Consider the following 16,958-nt stretch of genomic DNA (forward strand, 5'->3'; position numbering starts at 1 on the left):
ACAGGTTAATATAATTGATTGTTTTTATTAATTTGGCAATTTGATACAAAATGGAGACATATTCGATATTTTAATTGCTCTCTAATGCTCTTATCATTTTAATAACAGTAGTAACAATTAGTGTTCATATTTTATCCATATTACACTTGTGTCTTTCAATAGTTTTTTAAACTATTTCAATATTTTCTTGGGGGATAAATTAATTTTTTTTTTTTGGACAATCCCATCCAATGCAATTTTATGGTGCTGGGTCATCTATTTTTATTTAAGTTGAATACTGTCCGTCGGTCAATTAATGTTGAGGTAATATGGTATTTATCTCCTTAAGTAGATGATAAAAGCGCTATCGAATTGAAGTATCTCGGTTATTATAAAATATTTTATTTAGGTGTATAATCGAAAGCCAGTGCAGCTAGTTTAAAAGCAAGTACACATATAAGCTGTAACTAAAACTGAACTTACCAACAATATTCAGCCGCATGTGGACCGGCTCCGAGGTGTAATGGGGGTTAGTTTAAGTTTCACTATACTCTACATTGTGTTGGCACGAAATCTGTACCTTATTTTGCATAATAAACCTAGATTACACGAGCTTTTTAAAACTATACCTTCATATATCTACGAGTATAAGCTCAAAACGTTTAACGTGTATATTGTGTATGCGTATTTATAATTTATCAAAATATAGTTCTCTTTTCGTAATGGTACTCCTTACGTATAGGTATTTTTATTTATTTTTAATTTTTTTTTTTATTTTATAATATAGGAGTAGCAGACGAGCATGCAGTCCACCTGATGGTAAGTGGCTACTGCCGCCCATGGACATTTGTAATCAACCCCAGATAGGATTAGATATTCCTACCTGAGGTCGGCCACAGATAGCCGCTACCCCTGAGGACTAAGCTAGAACGCCTCCGAAAAGTATGTCTCCCTTACCACACCCTTCAAACCGGAACACAGCAGCGCTTAACACTGCTGTTATTAGGTAGAAATAGGTGTGGCGGTGGTGCCGCCGGAGTCGAACCGCAAAGGGTTCTACCACCTTTAAACCTATATGTGAAACCTTATGTTTCTTATTTTTTGTTTATAGACTTCTTAGTTATATTAATGAGCTTTGTGATTATTGTCTTATTGACTCTTTTGGCCTTATTTAAAGAATGCTAAGTATAGTTCGAAGGTGATAGAACCCTTTGTGGTTCGACTCCAGCGGCATCATCAGCCGCTGCTGTGTTCCCGTTTGAAGGGTGTGGTTAAGGTAGACAGAAAAAAACCTGGCATAATTAACTCTGTCAGACTTCAGTGAATTCGTAAAATTTGCATAGTCACTACTCCTAAGATCTAATTCCGAAGATTCTTACAAATGTACTGCCTGCAAACCAAGTCCGTAATCAGCTCTGATTTATGATAACTTTTGGAAATCTCACTATTTTAGTTATAATTTTGAAATGATCTAATATCATAACATAAATGACTATTTCATATTGCATTTAAATGTAAATTACATTCCCCTTCTGTTGACATCAAAATAGAAAAAAAGGCCAATATGTAAGTTACGTACTAACGTAGGTACAGCAATAGAATACAAATTAGACTCCACATTCAAATCTAAAGCACGTTACAAATAGTGCTCCGACGACAAAGGCTGTCCCGAGCAGGTGATCAATTGCACGGCTTGTCGATAATGCAAATAGACTCCTAACTTTTCTAAACTAAACTCTTCTAAAGCAGATGTCTTTGCAATGAACAGCTTTTGAAATACGATTGGATTCATTTTCGTTTTAGCCTTTCTGATCCGGCTTTATCTGGATCAAAGATATTAGGATTATACTTATCGGTGTCAACATTTTCTTACATATATTATTTCGTTGCCTTCCGAGATTTTCAAGTTAAAATAAACAATTAAATTAAATCTTTAAGAGAAAATACCCTCTTACTCATCATTAGTATTGTTGTGAAACTACGTATATGCAATTCGTCATGACATTTTGAGCCTACATTGAAGTCGAATTATCAGAAGGATTTTAATGTAAATAGTAACATTGATTTGCTTGAATCATGTTATTTTTAAAGTATGTTTATGTGTCTGTACAGGACTGACTACTTGATCTTGATTTTATATTATCGACGTAACAATTTCCATAATCCTTGTTGTTTTTTAAAGACTTCCTTTAATCTTATAATTGTAACCTTTCTTGTAACCAACCTTATAATTATTTTGGGAGTAGTTTTCCTCGATATAAGTCTACGTGTCTAAAACTACTTTTAATTATATTTCATAACTTTTTAATATTTCGTGTCAAGTCACCTACCTACGTATTAATTTACTTAATCTTATAATATCTATATGCGTATAAGGGAACTTTCAAAAACGTTAAAACACATTTATTTTACGACTTACATAACAATTATTAAAACAACACATAAAAGTAATTATTGACCTCAAAATGTAGGGAAAGGAAATGTTTTAGGGAAAGTTATATACTTGTTTGTACTTACGGTGCACTTCGGAAATCACATTTCAGTCAAACGTAATTTTCTTACTACAATTAAATGAAACATAGTTCAACGCCTCTAAAATCTAATTCACAGTCAGACTTAATTGTCTAAGTCTCTAGCGTCTACTCTGAATGCATTTATTTCTCTACAAGACACTACAGTTAACAATGTGCTAATCCCGAAGCACTATGCTTTCCATTTAAACCTAGAAAATCTACTTATATTTCCGGTTTCTTTTATGCTCAGAAAGAAGACATACTTATTTAAAATCTTTCCACATTACACGGTCCAATTTTTTCTATCTTTCTGTTTTTCATTCCACGCTTAAACTTTATTCAAAACATAATGTTTACCCTTTGTAAGCTAACTTTATAAGGAACACAAATTGATATTCGATAAAACCATTTACCGAAGCAATCTACACACTCACGACGTTAAAATCATTAATTAATTTGATCACACCCGAGAGCTCCCCTAACTGCCCACAATTTCAAGTTAACCTCGTCTGAAACCACTTCACTCACCAATACACTCTAATTTGCCATTTAACTATATAGTAGAGTTTCAAACTTAAAACAATTTATCAAACATAGGAATAGTAGGAGTATTTATGAAAAGGTTTATGGGGAGAGGAGGGTTACATAAATGACATCGATACATATAATATAGTACAGAAAATTAATTTTATTAAACGTATTATTAACTTACAAAAACATTATTTAATAAATAAATAATTGTTGGTATTGACGTTTCGAAAGATGGTCGGATGACAATACATATATGGAAGGAACAATGGCTAGGAAGGCCGAGTCCCATCGAGCCGTAAGGTAGTATCACATTGAATTGATGTACGGCTGTATTGGTCTTGGAAGGTCACATTATAGTTTATTGGGGGTGTGATTAACACTTCATGCCTCAACCTCTTCCTCTTTTACCTTTTGATCTCCCGGCTTGCCCTTGGACCAGTCTGGTTTTTTCTGTGGGAAACAATAAAGATTAAATGCTACTCGTAATTGCGTAATGATAGCGTAATTAACAAAATCAAAGCACCAACTCTCACGAGTGACTTTTAAAATGCGCATTCTATCTTTTGCTATCACTGACATGACTCGTGTCTCGTACACAGGAGACGTTTCGAAGACTCTTATTTTCTTATTTATGGGTCCCTCGATAAGTCATTCATGCGAGTTGTAACGTTGACTTATACGATTTCTGTTCCACCTTTGGCATAAAATACCTTGGAGATTTGTTCAAAAATGTTTCGTAAAAATATTCGGATATGTTATGCCAAAAGAAACAGAATTATGTGCACTAAATAAAAATAAGAGCCCAAACATAATCTATGTACAATTTGCAGTTTCCCATTAAAGTTTTGAGCCAGTTAAACGAATAGTACCAAGTTCTTACATTACAACCAAGTGATCAATAATGCTTAGGACTTCACGAACGGGATGGACTATTACGAACGCTTTAGCAAATTTTATACTTATTTTTTTAAGTAGCTAGTAATCAGATTTAACGGAAATGAAAATTATTTTTGTAAGTATGTAAGATCATTTTCATTACAAAGAAAATAACATATAAAGTGTGAATTAACAATTATGAAACTTTAACAAAATGCTTCAAATTAATGTAAATTACATAAAAAAATATATAATTTACAAAAGTAAACATATTTTTCATCTCTATAGTTTACAAGACCAATCAATTTATCTTTAAACATTTAGTAAAACTGGTTAAACATAAAAGCTTATGCACTACATTAGAACCTTAACAAAAGTGAACACTACCAAATTACACTAATAGTGCTGGTCTGTACGCCAGTATTTCTACTACAAAACGCGAAGGCGTCCGTAATAGCCCCCAGCAATTTGCGCTAACAACTTGCGCCATTCGTTTCCGTGGCAACCGCGGCTAATGTGCTCTGCTAATGACAGAAGAATCTGGCGTTACACACTCCACCCCACACTGCTTCTCTTTTAACTTAATTCACTCCAGATTTTTGAAAATAAAAAGCGAATGATTCTAAAAACGAAAGATATTTCCAATACGCGCAAAATTTATTTATATTGGGACTTCCAAAAATTTATAGTAAACACAATTAGTTCCGTTATAATATAAATGTCTCCGAACATACACATTTTTGAATTTTGTCATGCAAATGCTTCACGTCAGCAAAGAAAAATATTTTTGCAATAGAACAAGTAAGGAGCTAAACATTTCGGATTTAATTGTACAAGGAAAGAAGAGGAAATTTATTGAAGAGTTTCATTTCAAAATCTTACTGCCAATTAAAGTAAGTTGTACTTTAGAAATAATTAATAAGAATTTAACCAGCAACGTAGAACTGAGGAGTGTTTGTACGGTACAGTTTTAATCTAGTTGCTAATCATAATGCGTAATTTGAGAAGCATATTACAGCTTTGTATATCTAATAACTAAAAGCGTGTTCAAAAGCCTTCTGTGAATAAGAACAAAATAATATACAAATATACAGGGTTATTGCCAACTATTTAATAAAAAATCAAATATATTATACAAATAATATCAAATAGTTGACAATAACATTATTCATATATACAAAACGTCCTAATGTCGTGTTGAAACTCAAAAGTAAAAGCTAGTTTCAAACCCCATAAATCAAACCCTACAGTTGTATTCTACTCTCAGTAGAAATAAATCAGATGGAAAAATATAGTGTGCAATAGATCCAGTGACATAGTACTTCGAGTGCCAAAGATCCACTAAAGAAACGCTAGATAACGAAATACAGCCAGCCAATCACCATTCTATCAATGGTTTTCTCCAAGCTGTGCCAGAATAGTAAACATGCTCCGTGTCTCAGTGTCTAAATAAAAATCTATGCTCGGAGACGTTATACTTATTTACCTTCCCTCCAGCACCACCCTGTGAAATATTGTATCTTATAACAAATTGAAACTATACTAAAAATATGTTTTAGAGTGCCAATTTCAACTTGGCTCAAGTGTTGTTTGTTATTACATGATGATGAATAGTGGCAAGTCCCCACTGCAGAAACAACAAAACAATTAACTCGATTAAAATACTCGGAGTGTCGGATTACGATTTGTTTGTTAGCAAACCAAATTAAGCCACTTCTCCGAACATTTCGATAATTAATTTTGTTGTTTTTACTTTTGATATAATAAGTAAAGATTGTGATGGTGGTAGCGGTGTTAGTATCGAAGAAAGAAATTAGGAAGCGGTTTTGGAAGTAAACCCTGCGCTGACACTGTAATGTCAATACTTAAATGGAGGACATCGTAAGCTTGTGGACAAAAATTGAAAAAATCAAATAAATACGGCAAAAAATAAACGCAAAATCTTAGCTGAAGCCCTTTTGGATAAAAGCCTATATTCATAAATGTTATTAACGGAACATTCGCGCGTACAAAGTGAAGCTAAACTCAACGTCATCCAACTTTCTCACCTTATTATTTCTGGTTTGGATATTATTTAATTATATACGACGTAGTATAAATAATAAATAAACTTTATTTTTAAATAAGTGAATATTAAAAGTAAGTCATTATTAATGTAGAGATGTGGAAAATTATGTTATATTATTGTTACAGTATAATAACATTGTAGATTTCGTCTTTAACTAAGTTATTATAAGTTACTTCTTCCCGATAGCCCAATCAGCTTTCTCTGCTTTCTTAGCCTGTAGAAACACGAGTAAGAACCATTGTATTTGTATTTCAATGAATTTTATGTATACTATACTTTTTATCATAACAAACTCCAAGAGTTGGTCGTCTAAATTGGTAAACTAAAGAAGAGTATGAAAATTATGAATCATGAAGACATATGAAAAGAGAAGGAATTGAATCACATTTATTAATTTTGAAAAGAAGAAAGATAAGTGTCTGTTTAATGCTTATAGTTGAAAAGGTTGTGTTTGTAAATAAAATTATTATAATGGAATAATTGTATAAAATACTTAAATAATTTAGAAGTTATTTTTTAAACTACAGCCAATTAAGAGAAATTATAAAGCAAAAAGTATTAAGCCAATTTGTAGACTTTAAGTAGATATGAAAAATTTAGTATATAATAGAACTTTTAGTACTTAATTAAATATTAAATTGTGATTCATTAGATTTGTCTCTTATTACTTGTAAAGTAATTATAATTTGCTTCGTCTTGAAAGTTTTATTAATGTTTACCTCTTTGTCTTCTTCTTCAAGGGTGAATTCCTTCTTTTTGACAACCTTCAATTGGTTACGGAAGTTGAACTCTGCCGCCTTCTTCTGCAGCTTGGCGAATTTGTTCTCGTATTTGGACACCTTCTTCAGTGTGGGTTTGACGCTAGAATATTAATATTAATAATAAATGACATTTATTACATTATGTAGTAGCAAATGGATATTAATCAATTTACCGTTGAGGTCATTGTACCTCGATCGGAAAGAAGTAACATTTATATTGACATTTTATAAGTTATAACATTTATGTTTTCTCTATGTATAAATCTAATTGTGTACATATTTTATAATAAACCCTAGATACGTATTTTTAAATAACACCATTCTTATTTTAAACTAAATACTTACAAAAATATCAATAAATACTTTAAGGGCCACTGGCAAATATTTTGACGGTAATATAAACCTGATGAATTCTAATAATATTAACCAAAAAATATTTTCACATTTTATGCGACTATCTCAGAATAGATGCCATTTAGTTGGCGCTCTGGCAGGAATCCAGCTATGTTCTAACGCTAGGTAAAATTAAAAAGCCAATGTTTGGCTGACAGCCGAAATTTCAGCATAACGGAACAAATTGATGTTTTGTCGGGTGTTAAATAAGTTATTTTCTTAAGTCTGATTTGGGCTTTGGATAGAGGATTTGTGAATGTATTTCAAAAAATGTATGCAAGTCAAATCCCTGCCTTTACCAAATTAAGCAAATATTATCGGTTTTAAAATATTACTTTGAGCAGGAACAGCCTATGAAAGGCTCGTAAAAACTTTTTTGTTTACTGATGAAATGGAATAACAATTCAATATTGTCGTAGCAGATAATAACAGAGACGTTGAAATAGGATCGAATTTATGTAAGAGAAGCGTCTCAAATACAAATATCATCGGGAACGTTTACCTTGCATTTGTGCTTGATATTTACTTAGGCGTACATACTATATCAAACGGACCTGTGAGTCCTACCGTCTCTTTGATTAGCATGAAGACAATTGGATATATGATTGAATAATAGCAAATATTTAAAGAGGTTTAGTCTAATTTTATGTTCATGATTTTTTTATTATATTGACCTCCACCATGATGCCTCCGTAGTCGAACCGTAAAAGGTAGAACACGTTTAAATTATATAGATATCGTAAATATAAAAAAATAGTAGAATTATACTTACAATTTACCTCTGAGGTCATTGACTTGAGAGTTCAGGTCAGCGATCTGTTAAATCATTGCAAAATATGCATTAACACACAGCTTACAGATTGTGTCAAGTACCTATTGTTAAAGAAAATGTTACTCGCTGAAAGGTAAGGTACATTGAGGATGTCTGATAGAAATAATGTAATTAATAGGACAGATCTAAAATTACAAGAAAATAGATGAAATATAGTACAAGAAAATAAAAGGGGTTTTTAAAGGACCACAATTTATATTACTGTAATGGATACAATATACAATGCTTATGAATGAATTAAAATATGAATAGTTAAACTTTAAACATTTGTTTTGTAAAACTATAACAGAATAAATCAATAAATCTCATGCAAGACACAAAAAAAGAAAATCAGAAAATAAGCCCAAAAGATCTGAAAGAGGAAGCGTCAAATAAGCTAAATTGATGCAGTTGTTATGACAGTGTAACCAAATCGAAAATAGTGATTAATACGACAAAAGCACAGTACAAGGAAGATAGAGCTGAGCGTCGATTAGGCAGTGTTATTTGCGAGCTGTTGATCAGTTTCCATTACTGTAGTCTGTGAGTAAATATATACATACTGAAAGATGTGCGTAAAATTCCCAAGTCCCAACCTATCGCTTTAGGTCCCTATGGTCTGTGCTCTTTGCCTAGTTCAATGTATCCTTACATCGTTCGATCACTATTCCATAAACCGTTCTCTAATTTCGTGCATCAGTTTACTGTCATCGTATCGGTAGCTGGTCGCCTGCAGCTCCTGTGTTCTTCGGACTTAAATATAAACTAAGTGCAGGATATTTTACATGTGCAACAAATAACACCAGCGCCAACAATATTCTACCTCTTCGCACGCTGGTAAGGATTATTCGATGTGTTTGTTGTCGTCACTCAAAATAGAGGCGGTCGATATGTCAGAATGGATGAAAATGGAGCGGAGGATAAAATCGCAAATGTTACATTTTACAAGGAAAGTGATGTCATGTAGCTATTTATAGGTAATTGTTTCTCCGCTACACGACCAACCTTGTTCAGGAACACGAGCGGTACTCAAGCACCTTGAATGCAGCTGGAACTGTTTCTAAATACTTTTTCAATGACACAGTTTAAAATATGTACAATATAAACAATACATGGCAGCTGACCTCAAACCATTTGAGCATCGCTAATGCATCCCAGCTTCAGACCAGTTTTCGAAGTTGTAACATATTGAGGGCTGTATCGATGTAACTCCCAAGTGTTTATTATTTCTCCCGTTTTTTAGATTATCTGTACATAATAAATTTTATGCTGTATTACAACGTAGCTAAAAGTGTGTACATAGAGTGACGGTGCAAAATCGATCGATCTAATGTTGTCAGATACAGTTATGTAAGTGTAGTGTCATGGACGCGCAAGTGAACATAGTATACTGCTGTACACCACTCGACATCCGATTGGTGGCAGCGAGACCGCCGTCTCGCACTCGTCGGGGGAAAGGAACGGGCAACATCGATCAGAGCATGGCACTTTCATTTTAACACTCAGTGTCCAACTAATAACATACGGGTGTCACAAAAAAGGTATAGGATATATTTCAGCAACCGAACACGCAAACAATTCGCGCGGTGTATAACGGCACATACATGAATGTTGGAGATTTGGAACAAGAAGTTTCTTACACTATGCACTTGCGTGTGCCAATAAAGGAACCAGTCCATCGTTCCAATTATACTTTTACGGTAAAACTAGTGGTTATCGTAAAAAGAGAAAATTCAGTAAGGCCACTAAGCTCGCCACCACACATGAAGCGTCACACGGGGATAGGCAGAGACGGTCGGTGGTACACGATTAAGCTATTGCTCTTATCATTCTCATAGATTAAAGTGCCATACTGTCAGGGATACATTAATTAGGACATTAAAGCATTACTTGTTATATTGATATATCATGCAATAGTCAAAAGCTCTAGAGGTTAAAGAAGCCGCTACGTAAACCGACGAATGCTGTACGGAGACGGCTCGTTGACACCAACATTAAGTATGATACAATGACAGTATGAGAGAACGTGAGATGGAGACCATGATATCATGATGAATGAATGTTACGCGGTCATGCAGAGGCCGCGACGGCGGGCCGCGTCAGTTGTGAATGCAGTGTTACAGTTACGCCGATGGCCGTTATTACAATCGTTAGTGTAGTTAATCGTGTAAGCTCCATGTCGGTGGAGATCGATTTTGCACCGCACGCTTACCGTGGCAGGGCCGGTCCGCGCGCGACATCCCTCTACTTCACGCACACACCCGGACTACGAGTATACCACTAAACCGCGCCTCCACCGTTATTTACAATCCAACAACAAACAACCGAAAACTTAACAAAGCATTATCATGTGTAAAACGATTGTCACACGCGCACGTTTGTTACATAATCGATGATTGTGATATTCACAATGGTTATAAAGTATTGGTCAATACCTCATAATCTCTTTTCCTGACTTCATGTTCCAAATCCCACTTCTGGCCCTCACACACATACATGCGGTCATAATACTCCTGTATTATTCTCTTGAGCAATGCTATAGAAAAAGGAAAGACAGATTATTTAGCCGGTAGAATGAGCATGGACATCTGTGTGAGAGTGGCCTTCGTCTGTCGATGGAAGCGACGTGTGCATGTGTGCGGTGAGCCGTACAACTATCATGTCATGTTCGTAACAACTAAATCAATCATAATCATATCACGTCATATGCATTCCCAATCCTAATATGCAGTTTACCTCCATTTTCCTAATTTCGATAGCTCGTTCTAGTTCATATTTATCCCCCTCAAGGTTGTAAATTCTGTGCCAGTACATTTGACATATCGTCTGCAGTTCGGCTAAAGAAAAACACAATCATTTATTTTATTGTATAACATCGGCGCAGCGCTGCAGGCTCTGGTTGTATGTAGGTAGTGTAGGTACGAAACATGGACTCCTTATCTATGAATATTGAAGCGTAAGCGAAGCTACATGATAATATTTAGGTGGGAATCATGGTCTAATACTGAAACATAATAATGTTTTTGTTAACTAAAATTCGATGAGAATATCTACAGTAGTCATACTATTGCTGCTTCAGTGTTGGATCGACGGGACGTTGTTATTATAGCGCTTCAACAATTATTGAACGTGTTATCCACACTAGTTAGGGTATATAGGTATCTTTAAATTCAGCTCCGCTATGTGATTACGGCGAAAACAAATCATTATCGTATACTAGTCACAATATCTGCATGAACTACTCAAACGAAGAGCGTATTATTATAAATTGCGTAGCGCCCAAACCAGATCAGACCTCAAGCGCTCTGCGCGCCACTTCCATCTCGTGATCGTACTTCTCCTCTTCGAGCTTCCCGATACGCTGATGGTAACCGGTAATGATGCTCGTGAGAGCCGCTATAACATCAACCAACAGTTACTTCCACGTTCTACGCCAATCGCTGTACCAGCCCTACCAGCCCACAACGGCAATCGCACATGGATAGAAAATAAGCGAAAGTGTGAGGCTCAGAGGGAAATTTAATAGTATCATTGTTCGAAAGAAGGTAAGTAAGTTTTCGCACGAAAGAACAACGAATTTAGCTGGAGCTTAGAAGAAGTGAGAAACGTATTAGAAGATATACGGGGCCATCAGAGGAAATCGGCCCGGTATAGCAGCGGATTTTGCAATCCGTTGTTAAATAGACGTAGGAGAGACAACACGTCACAAAGTCATTTCGTAACAAAGTTAAAGAGAAGATTGTAAGTGTTGTAAGTTCATCAAAAGTGAGCGTCCGATGTCGGCACGGTTCGCTACCTCCATGTCTTTCCGTTTAACGATGTATTCCAGATCGAACTTTTGGTCTTCGAGCTGAACGATGCGGTTGTTGTAGTCTTTGCAAACCCTTGTAACAGTATCTATAATGCGACACACAATTTATATGGGTAACAAGTGAGACAACCACAGAAATATACATTGACTGCTGTGTAGTGAGTTATGTGATGAGAAATCCTAAAATGTCTGAATCTAGACGGACATAAAATTGTTTGAATGAATTTTGGATACAAAATATTTATAGTCATGTAATGGTCATAGATCAATCGATGTTGCTTGGATAATTACCTTCGTTTGCATCGTCAACGTTCTTGGGTTTACCGCACCTCTCTTCAATGATGCGCCTCCTCTCAGCTGCTTTGCGTTCCTGTTCCTTCTTCAGTTCCTCAGCGGCTTTTTTACGCAGGAGCAACTGTTACCGGGATTTGTTGTTATAATCTTACGTATCATTAACAACAATCATCGTTATTTAATTACGTTTCGCTATTGTTAATTTCTACTACTAGCCTATTAGTCCGAACATCAGAACTAGTCGAAACACATCTTATAGTTTTTTTGTGTTATAACAATTTCTATTTCTGTAAGATCTGAAGAAATAATACAAATATTCATAGTGTGACTATCTACAACTTAGAAAAATTATAGACCAGGATAAAATAGACATCAGGAAGAAGGTATTAGGAGAATAGCTTTAAATGTAAACAATGTTACTCACCCTAAGCTTCTTCTTTCTCTCGGGTGTCATGAAACCCTTCTTCGCCTTCTTGGCCTTGGAGGCTTCCTCCATGCGCTTGCGCACCTCAGCGCGCTTGCGGTCGATCTCGGCCTGCTTGGCCTTCTTCGCCTGGAGACATTCCACCACATGGTAATAGTGTACCTAGTACTTCACTAAAACTACCTTAAATACAACAGTGTACCTAGCAACCAATTTTAGAACTAAAGTTTTTATTTTCATCATCGAAGTTTGTAATGTATAGTGTTTTATTGTGACAGTGTAGCTAAAAAAATATTAAATTTTAACAAAAATCATGTTGAGTGTATCTGTCGCAGAGTACCTACTGAGTACTTACAGTGTAGAAAAAAACATGTGTATAAATAAAAAAGTAAAAAATTCACATATGTGTATCGTAAACTAACATAATAATACTATTTTAATATATTTAACAGTAAAAATTAAACAGTATATTATTTTATATGACGAAAATAAATGTATGTCTTAAGTATGTAGTAAAAATGTTTTGTGTATTCGTTTTGTTTTAAGGGTAAGATAAGTTAAGAATTATAATAATGTATGTTGTGAGAAAAAAATATGTTTGAACAAATCTAATGGTGTTGATGTTGTTCCCTTTACTTTACCTCCTCGAGACGCTTTTTCTGTAAAAGAAATAAAATATAATTAATATTCAGGTATTTCCTAATATTGCGATTAGTGTAAACATTTGATTAGTGTACATTATGTTGTGTGTGAATGTGTTTTGTTGTAAAATGATATTATTTACTCTTGATTAATTACATACATTAATTTATTAAGCTTCAAATATTTGTAGCAATTTATATCCTTAAATTAATACTAAACATATTAATAGACATGTATATATTATTGTGCAAATCTTTTGCTTATAAATGCCGCAAGTTGCTATTATTTTTATTAACATATGTCAAAAATTGTGCTTTGCAAAGATCAGTGTATTTAAGTAAGCTAATATAATATGTATTTGGGTATTATATATTCAGTACATACATTATTATAATATTATATATGTAAATAAATTAGTTTTGCTGCAATATAAAATAATTGTCGTAAAACACTTCAGTGAAATGTTATACTATCAGACTAAATATTTTAATTATTATCAATAATATCGTAATTATTACAAATTATATAGTTAGTTAAAGTTATGAACTCGTGATTCCGTGTTAAAAAGCCTGGCTCATCGACATATACCGACTTACAATATTTAAAATCTAGAGAGGCTGTAACAAAAAATGTATGAAAAAGTTGCATCAAAAAACACTCAATTTTTTTTCGAGTGTCAGCTTTACCAAAATTATTTTATTTGGTCAGCTGTTTTTTTCATTTGAAACTTGTCATAACGTTTATGAAATGTTTCTAAGTTTCTCTGTAATAAGTTTGTAATAAGAAACCAATGTTCTATCCACTAATCGAAACAAAAAATATATCTGATAACGATACAATCTTAAAAATGATGAATTATTAGATATGTCTATAAGTGACTATTAAATAAACGACTTGACCGAATCTTCAGCTTTTATTGTTTTCAACTTCATAAATGAAGATTTCATGACATACTATGTATATTTTCTGTACCATTTCTATGTGCTGTTTTCTTTTTCCTGAAATTATGGATACCTTTTCCCTTCCTATCTTCCAAAATGATATGCAATAAAGTTTGTTTAGCAATTCTTAGTTTTAATATTACGTGTTGCCAAGAGGAGATGAACCAAGATGTCGGCTACTAGGTCAACATCATCACATTACTATCCCATAGCTGGGATTGTACCGCTTCTTGGAATGAGAAAAATTTAAGCTTAAATCCGTAATTGACTATGTGCCTCTTTCAAATTGCAGAAAAGATTTAAGAAGAAAAAAAAAACAACTTTTTAAACTAACAAACGTTTTTGAAAGATTTTCAAAACTGAAATGTTTACTATCGTGATTTTTCCTATCAATTTTGTATTGTGTCGGCATGTGGCATTGTGTTAGTGCGAGATTAATTGTTTACCTGAGTCTCGAGGAGACATGGTACTCAATACTGTTGTAGGACCGGGATAAATGTACCCAGGACAGCAACGAAGCCGCAACGTAGCAATGAAACAGAAATAAACAACACTACACGTTAGATTTATCTTCATAAGTAATTTATCGACATAGTTCTAAGATTGACTTTATGTGATATTTCATCTATGATCAATTGAAAGTAGGATTTCATAATATATTTTATTGCAATAAATAATATTCTTTATGAAATAGAACAAACGAATTAAGTACTAATTATAAACAAAATAAACTATTCTATAACAAACCTGTGTGAAGTGTAAAATCATAGATTATACACATTTTTCAAAATATAAAAAATGTATAATAGAATTTAGTTAAGCTGATGGATTTCACCTCATGGTACGCAGTGACAATCACCTAAGGACATTAGTATCATCTATGAGAGGAAAAAATTTTGGAGGAAGAATGTTGTCCGGGATTGTTCCAGAACATTCCAGTACATTCCACACTACACCTGTGCTGTAACATCGAAGAGATTATAATTATATGCAAATTATACCATGAATACGTCATTCCTTACCTTACTTCATCATCCGCCATCGTGTATGTGTTGTTTTTGAGGTCCTGAAATAAACAATATTTCACCTAAAATAAAACAAATAAAAAAAATGTCCAACTTTGTTATCTACTAAGTTCCAGAAAAGTGTGGAAATAATAATTACATATGTTGAAATGGTATCTTACGAATATTGTGTAATATTTTAGGGAAAATATTTTTTTATATAGATATAGTAAGTTAATTACGTACTCGTACATAGTTACACGCATATAATCGGAATCCATAAAAATTGCGTATTTGGCCGTCATCCGAGAGTTATTCGAAACGAGTTGGCATCGCGCCAATTGGCTAGGTGTAACTGACATTTGATACTACGATCGCTCTTATTTCTAGAATTAACTCCATAATTTCCGTAAATTCTTCAACCCCAACTCGATGACATTTCTCGCAAACTAACTTTTAAATGAATTGCATAAGGTTCGGGGTCAGCGCATTCCACTTGACACGAATTGGGTCAAGAGGGATTACAGCATCAAGGTTTGGTCATTTCTAAAGTGTGGTGCTATAGCTTTAGTTCCGCAATTAGCCGCGCGCGGGGAAGAGCGCTAGTGTTGTGCGCGACTGAAATAGTTACGCTTGCGCACGCGCCTCCTAATTTGGTCGCGGAGGCCGACCGACTTCGGTTACATGGCTTCTATACGTAATGTAACACGGACGTGCAGACGCTTGCATACATAAACTAATATCCGAATATCGAAGAATCGTAAAAAAATGAATCATAAAAATTACTTTATTAGCGTTAAGGCAATTTTAGAAGTATATTCGCTCTCGTTCAACCACGCGGTCCGCACAAGATTATGTTTTAGATTTAAATAAGTATATTATTCCTCAACATAAATAAAAAAACGACCTAACAATTTCACCGTCTAAATATTTTAACATAATAAGCGAATATTAAGTTTCAGACTTCCTCAAACTTAAGTCATTGGAGGTAAAGTGGTGTGGAAGACGTCACGGATCATTCAAATAGTTTGGACTCATTGCCTTTTGATTAAAAACTATCTTAAAATCACGTTCATGTTTTAACGTTTACATAAAACGAAATGCATATTCCACGTGCATTAATAAAACTTGATATTCATACAAGTGCACCACGCGAGCGAGCTTAAAATGAATGAAAACTGTCTAAATATTAGCCTTACAATTATATCGCAAGCACCGAAAGTACAATTTGTAATTAAGCACGCGGCGGTCGCTCGTCACTCAGACTCCAGAACGGTTTAAATTCACGAACTTGGGAAACACACACACGGCCGCGGCGATGCATCACGGTGTTCCATTACACCCGACGTTGATATATCACTGCACTTAACGATTATCGCACTAAACAGTCTTATGCGACGTTTGTCGTTCAGTTAGTAAATTCTTTATTAAACGTCACCAAAACTCACCTACGGCAAGAAAAAAGAAGATGGCCCTACAGATGGTTCAGCCAACACGAGCCACAGTTGCTGACTGGCGCGAGACGGGCGGCAAGGCGCGGCGGGCAGTGCGTGGGCGCCGCCCGCCCCCGCCCCGGCATGCACACGGAGCTCCCCGCCCGCCTTCCGTGCAGACATTTTTAGAGCAGTGTCGTTTTGACACCATCACCGAAATAACACAAGACCTAAGCTCCAGTTTAAAATGACTCGTGTAACTTGTAAATATTGGAGCTAGTCGTCATGGAATTCTATATCACTGAAAGAACGCCATAGACTATTAAAAAGCTACACACAGCTACTAAGTACAAGTAAAGTGTAGTGGTAATGTGTCCATACACAAATTTCGAAAAGCTCTAATACCTTCAAAATATGTGTTACACTTAGTAATTTTTGATGCATGCATTAAATGCATAAACGCAAAAAGATAATCAA

The 16,958-nt window shown here is 34.5% G+C and overlaps 1 protein-coding gene across 23 annotated transcripts; it reads right to left on the bottom strand.

Moving 5' to 3' along the window:
* Positions 1 to 3,157: 3,157 nt before the first annotated feature.
* On the bottom strand, positions 3,158 to 16,617 carry wupA (troponin wings up A). Of its 23 annotated transcripts, none has more exons than XM_073085499.1 (10): positions 16,497 to 16,599; positions 15,072 to 15,110; positions 13,103 to 13,120; positions 12,462 to 12,590; positions 12,035 to 12,158; positions 10,368 to 10,468; positions 7,894 to 7,937; positions 6,687 to 6,828; positions 5,386 to 5,403; positions 3,158 to 3,473 (listed from the first exon to the last, which is right to left on the bottom strand). In XM_073085499.1, exons 2-10 carry the CDS (start codon positions 15,084 to 15,086, stop codon positions 3,405 to 3,407), a joined length of 660 nt encoding a protein of 219 aa, XP_072941600.1. In that variant the 5' UTR covers positions 15,087 to 15,110; positions 16,497 to 16,599; the 3' UTR covers positions 3,158 to 3,404. The 23 variants fall into 23 exon arrangements, with proteins under 23 accessions (XP_072941600.1, XP_072941605.1, XP_072941601.1 ...); XM_073085504.1 differs by lacking the exon at positions 10,368 to 10,468 and adding an exon at positions 10,669 to 10,769; XM_073085500.1 differs by lacking the exon at positions 10,368 to 10,468 and adding an exon at positions 11,228 to 11,328.
* Between the last annotated feature and the right edge of the window lie 341 nt (positions 16,618 to 16,958).

The sequence above is a fragment of the Epargyreus clarus genome, unplaced genomic scaffold (genome assembly GCF_041222505.1).
Source record: "Epargyreus clarus isolate Ecla_fem2 unplaced genomic scaffold, WU_Ecla_fem_2.2 ptg000023l, whole genome shotgun sequence".
NCBI classification, from domain to species: domain Eukaryota; kingdom Metazoa; phylum Arthropoda; class Insecta; order Lepidoptera; family Hesperiidae; genus Epargyreus; species Epargyreus clarus.

Bases quoted from the DNA above. Each gene is read 5' to 3' on its own strand.
- wupA (XM_073085499.1), bottom strand. The intron at 10,469-12,034 runs GTAATTATCCAA...CTTTTTCTATAG, and splicing joins CGTTGACGATGCAAACGAAG to CATTGCTCAAGAGAATAATA. The intron at 6,829-7,893 runs GTAAGTATAATT...TTAATATTCTAG, and splicing joins AATGACCTCAGAGGTAAATT to CGTCAAACCCACACTGAAGA.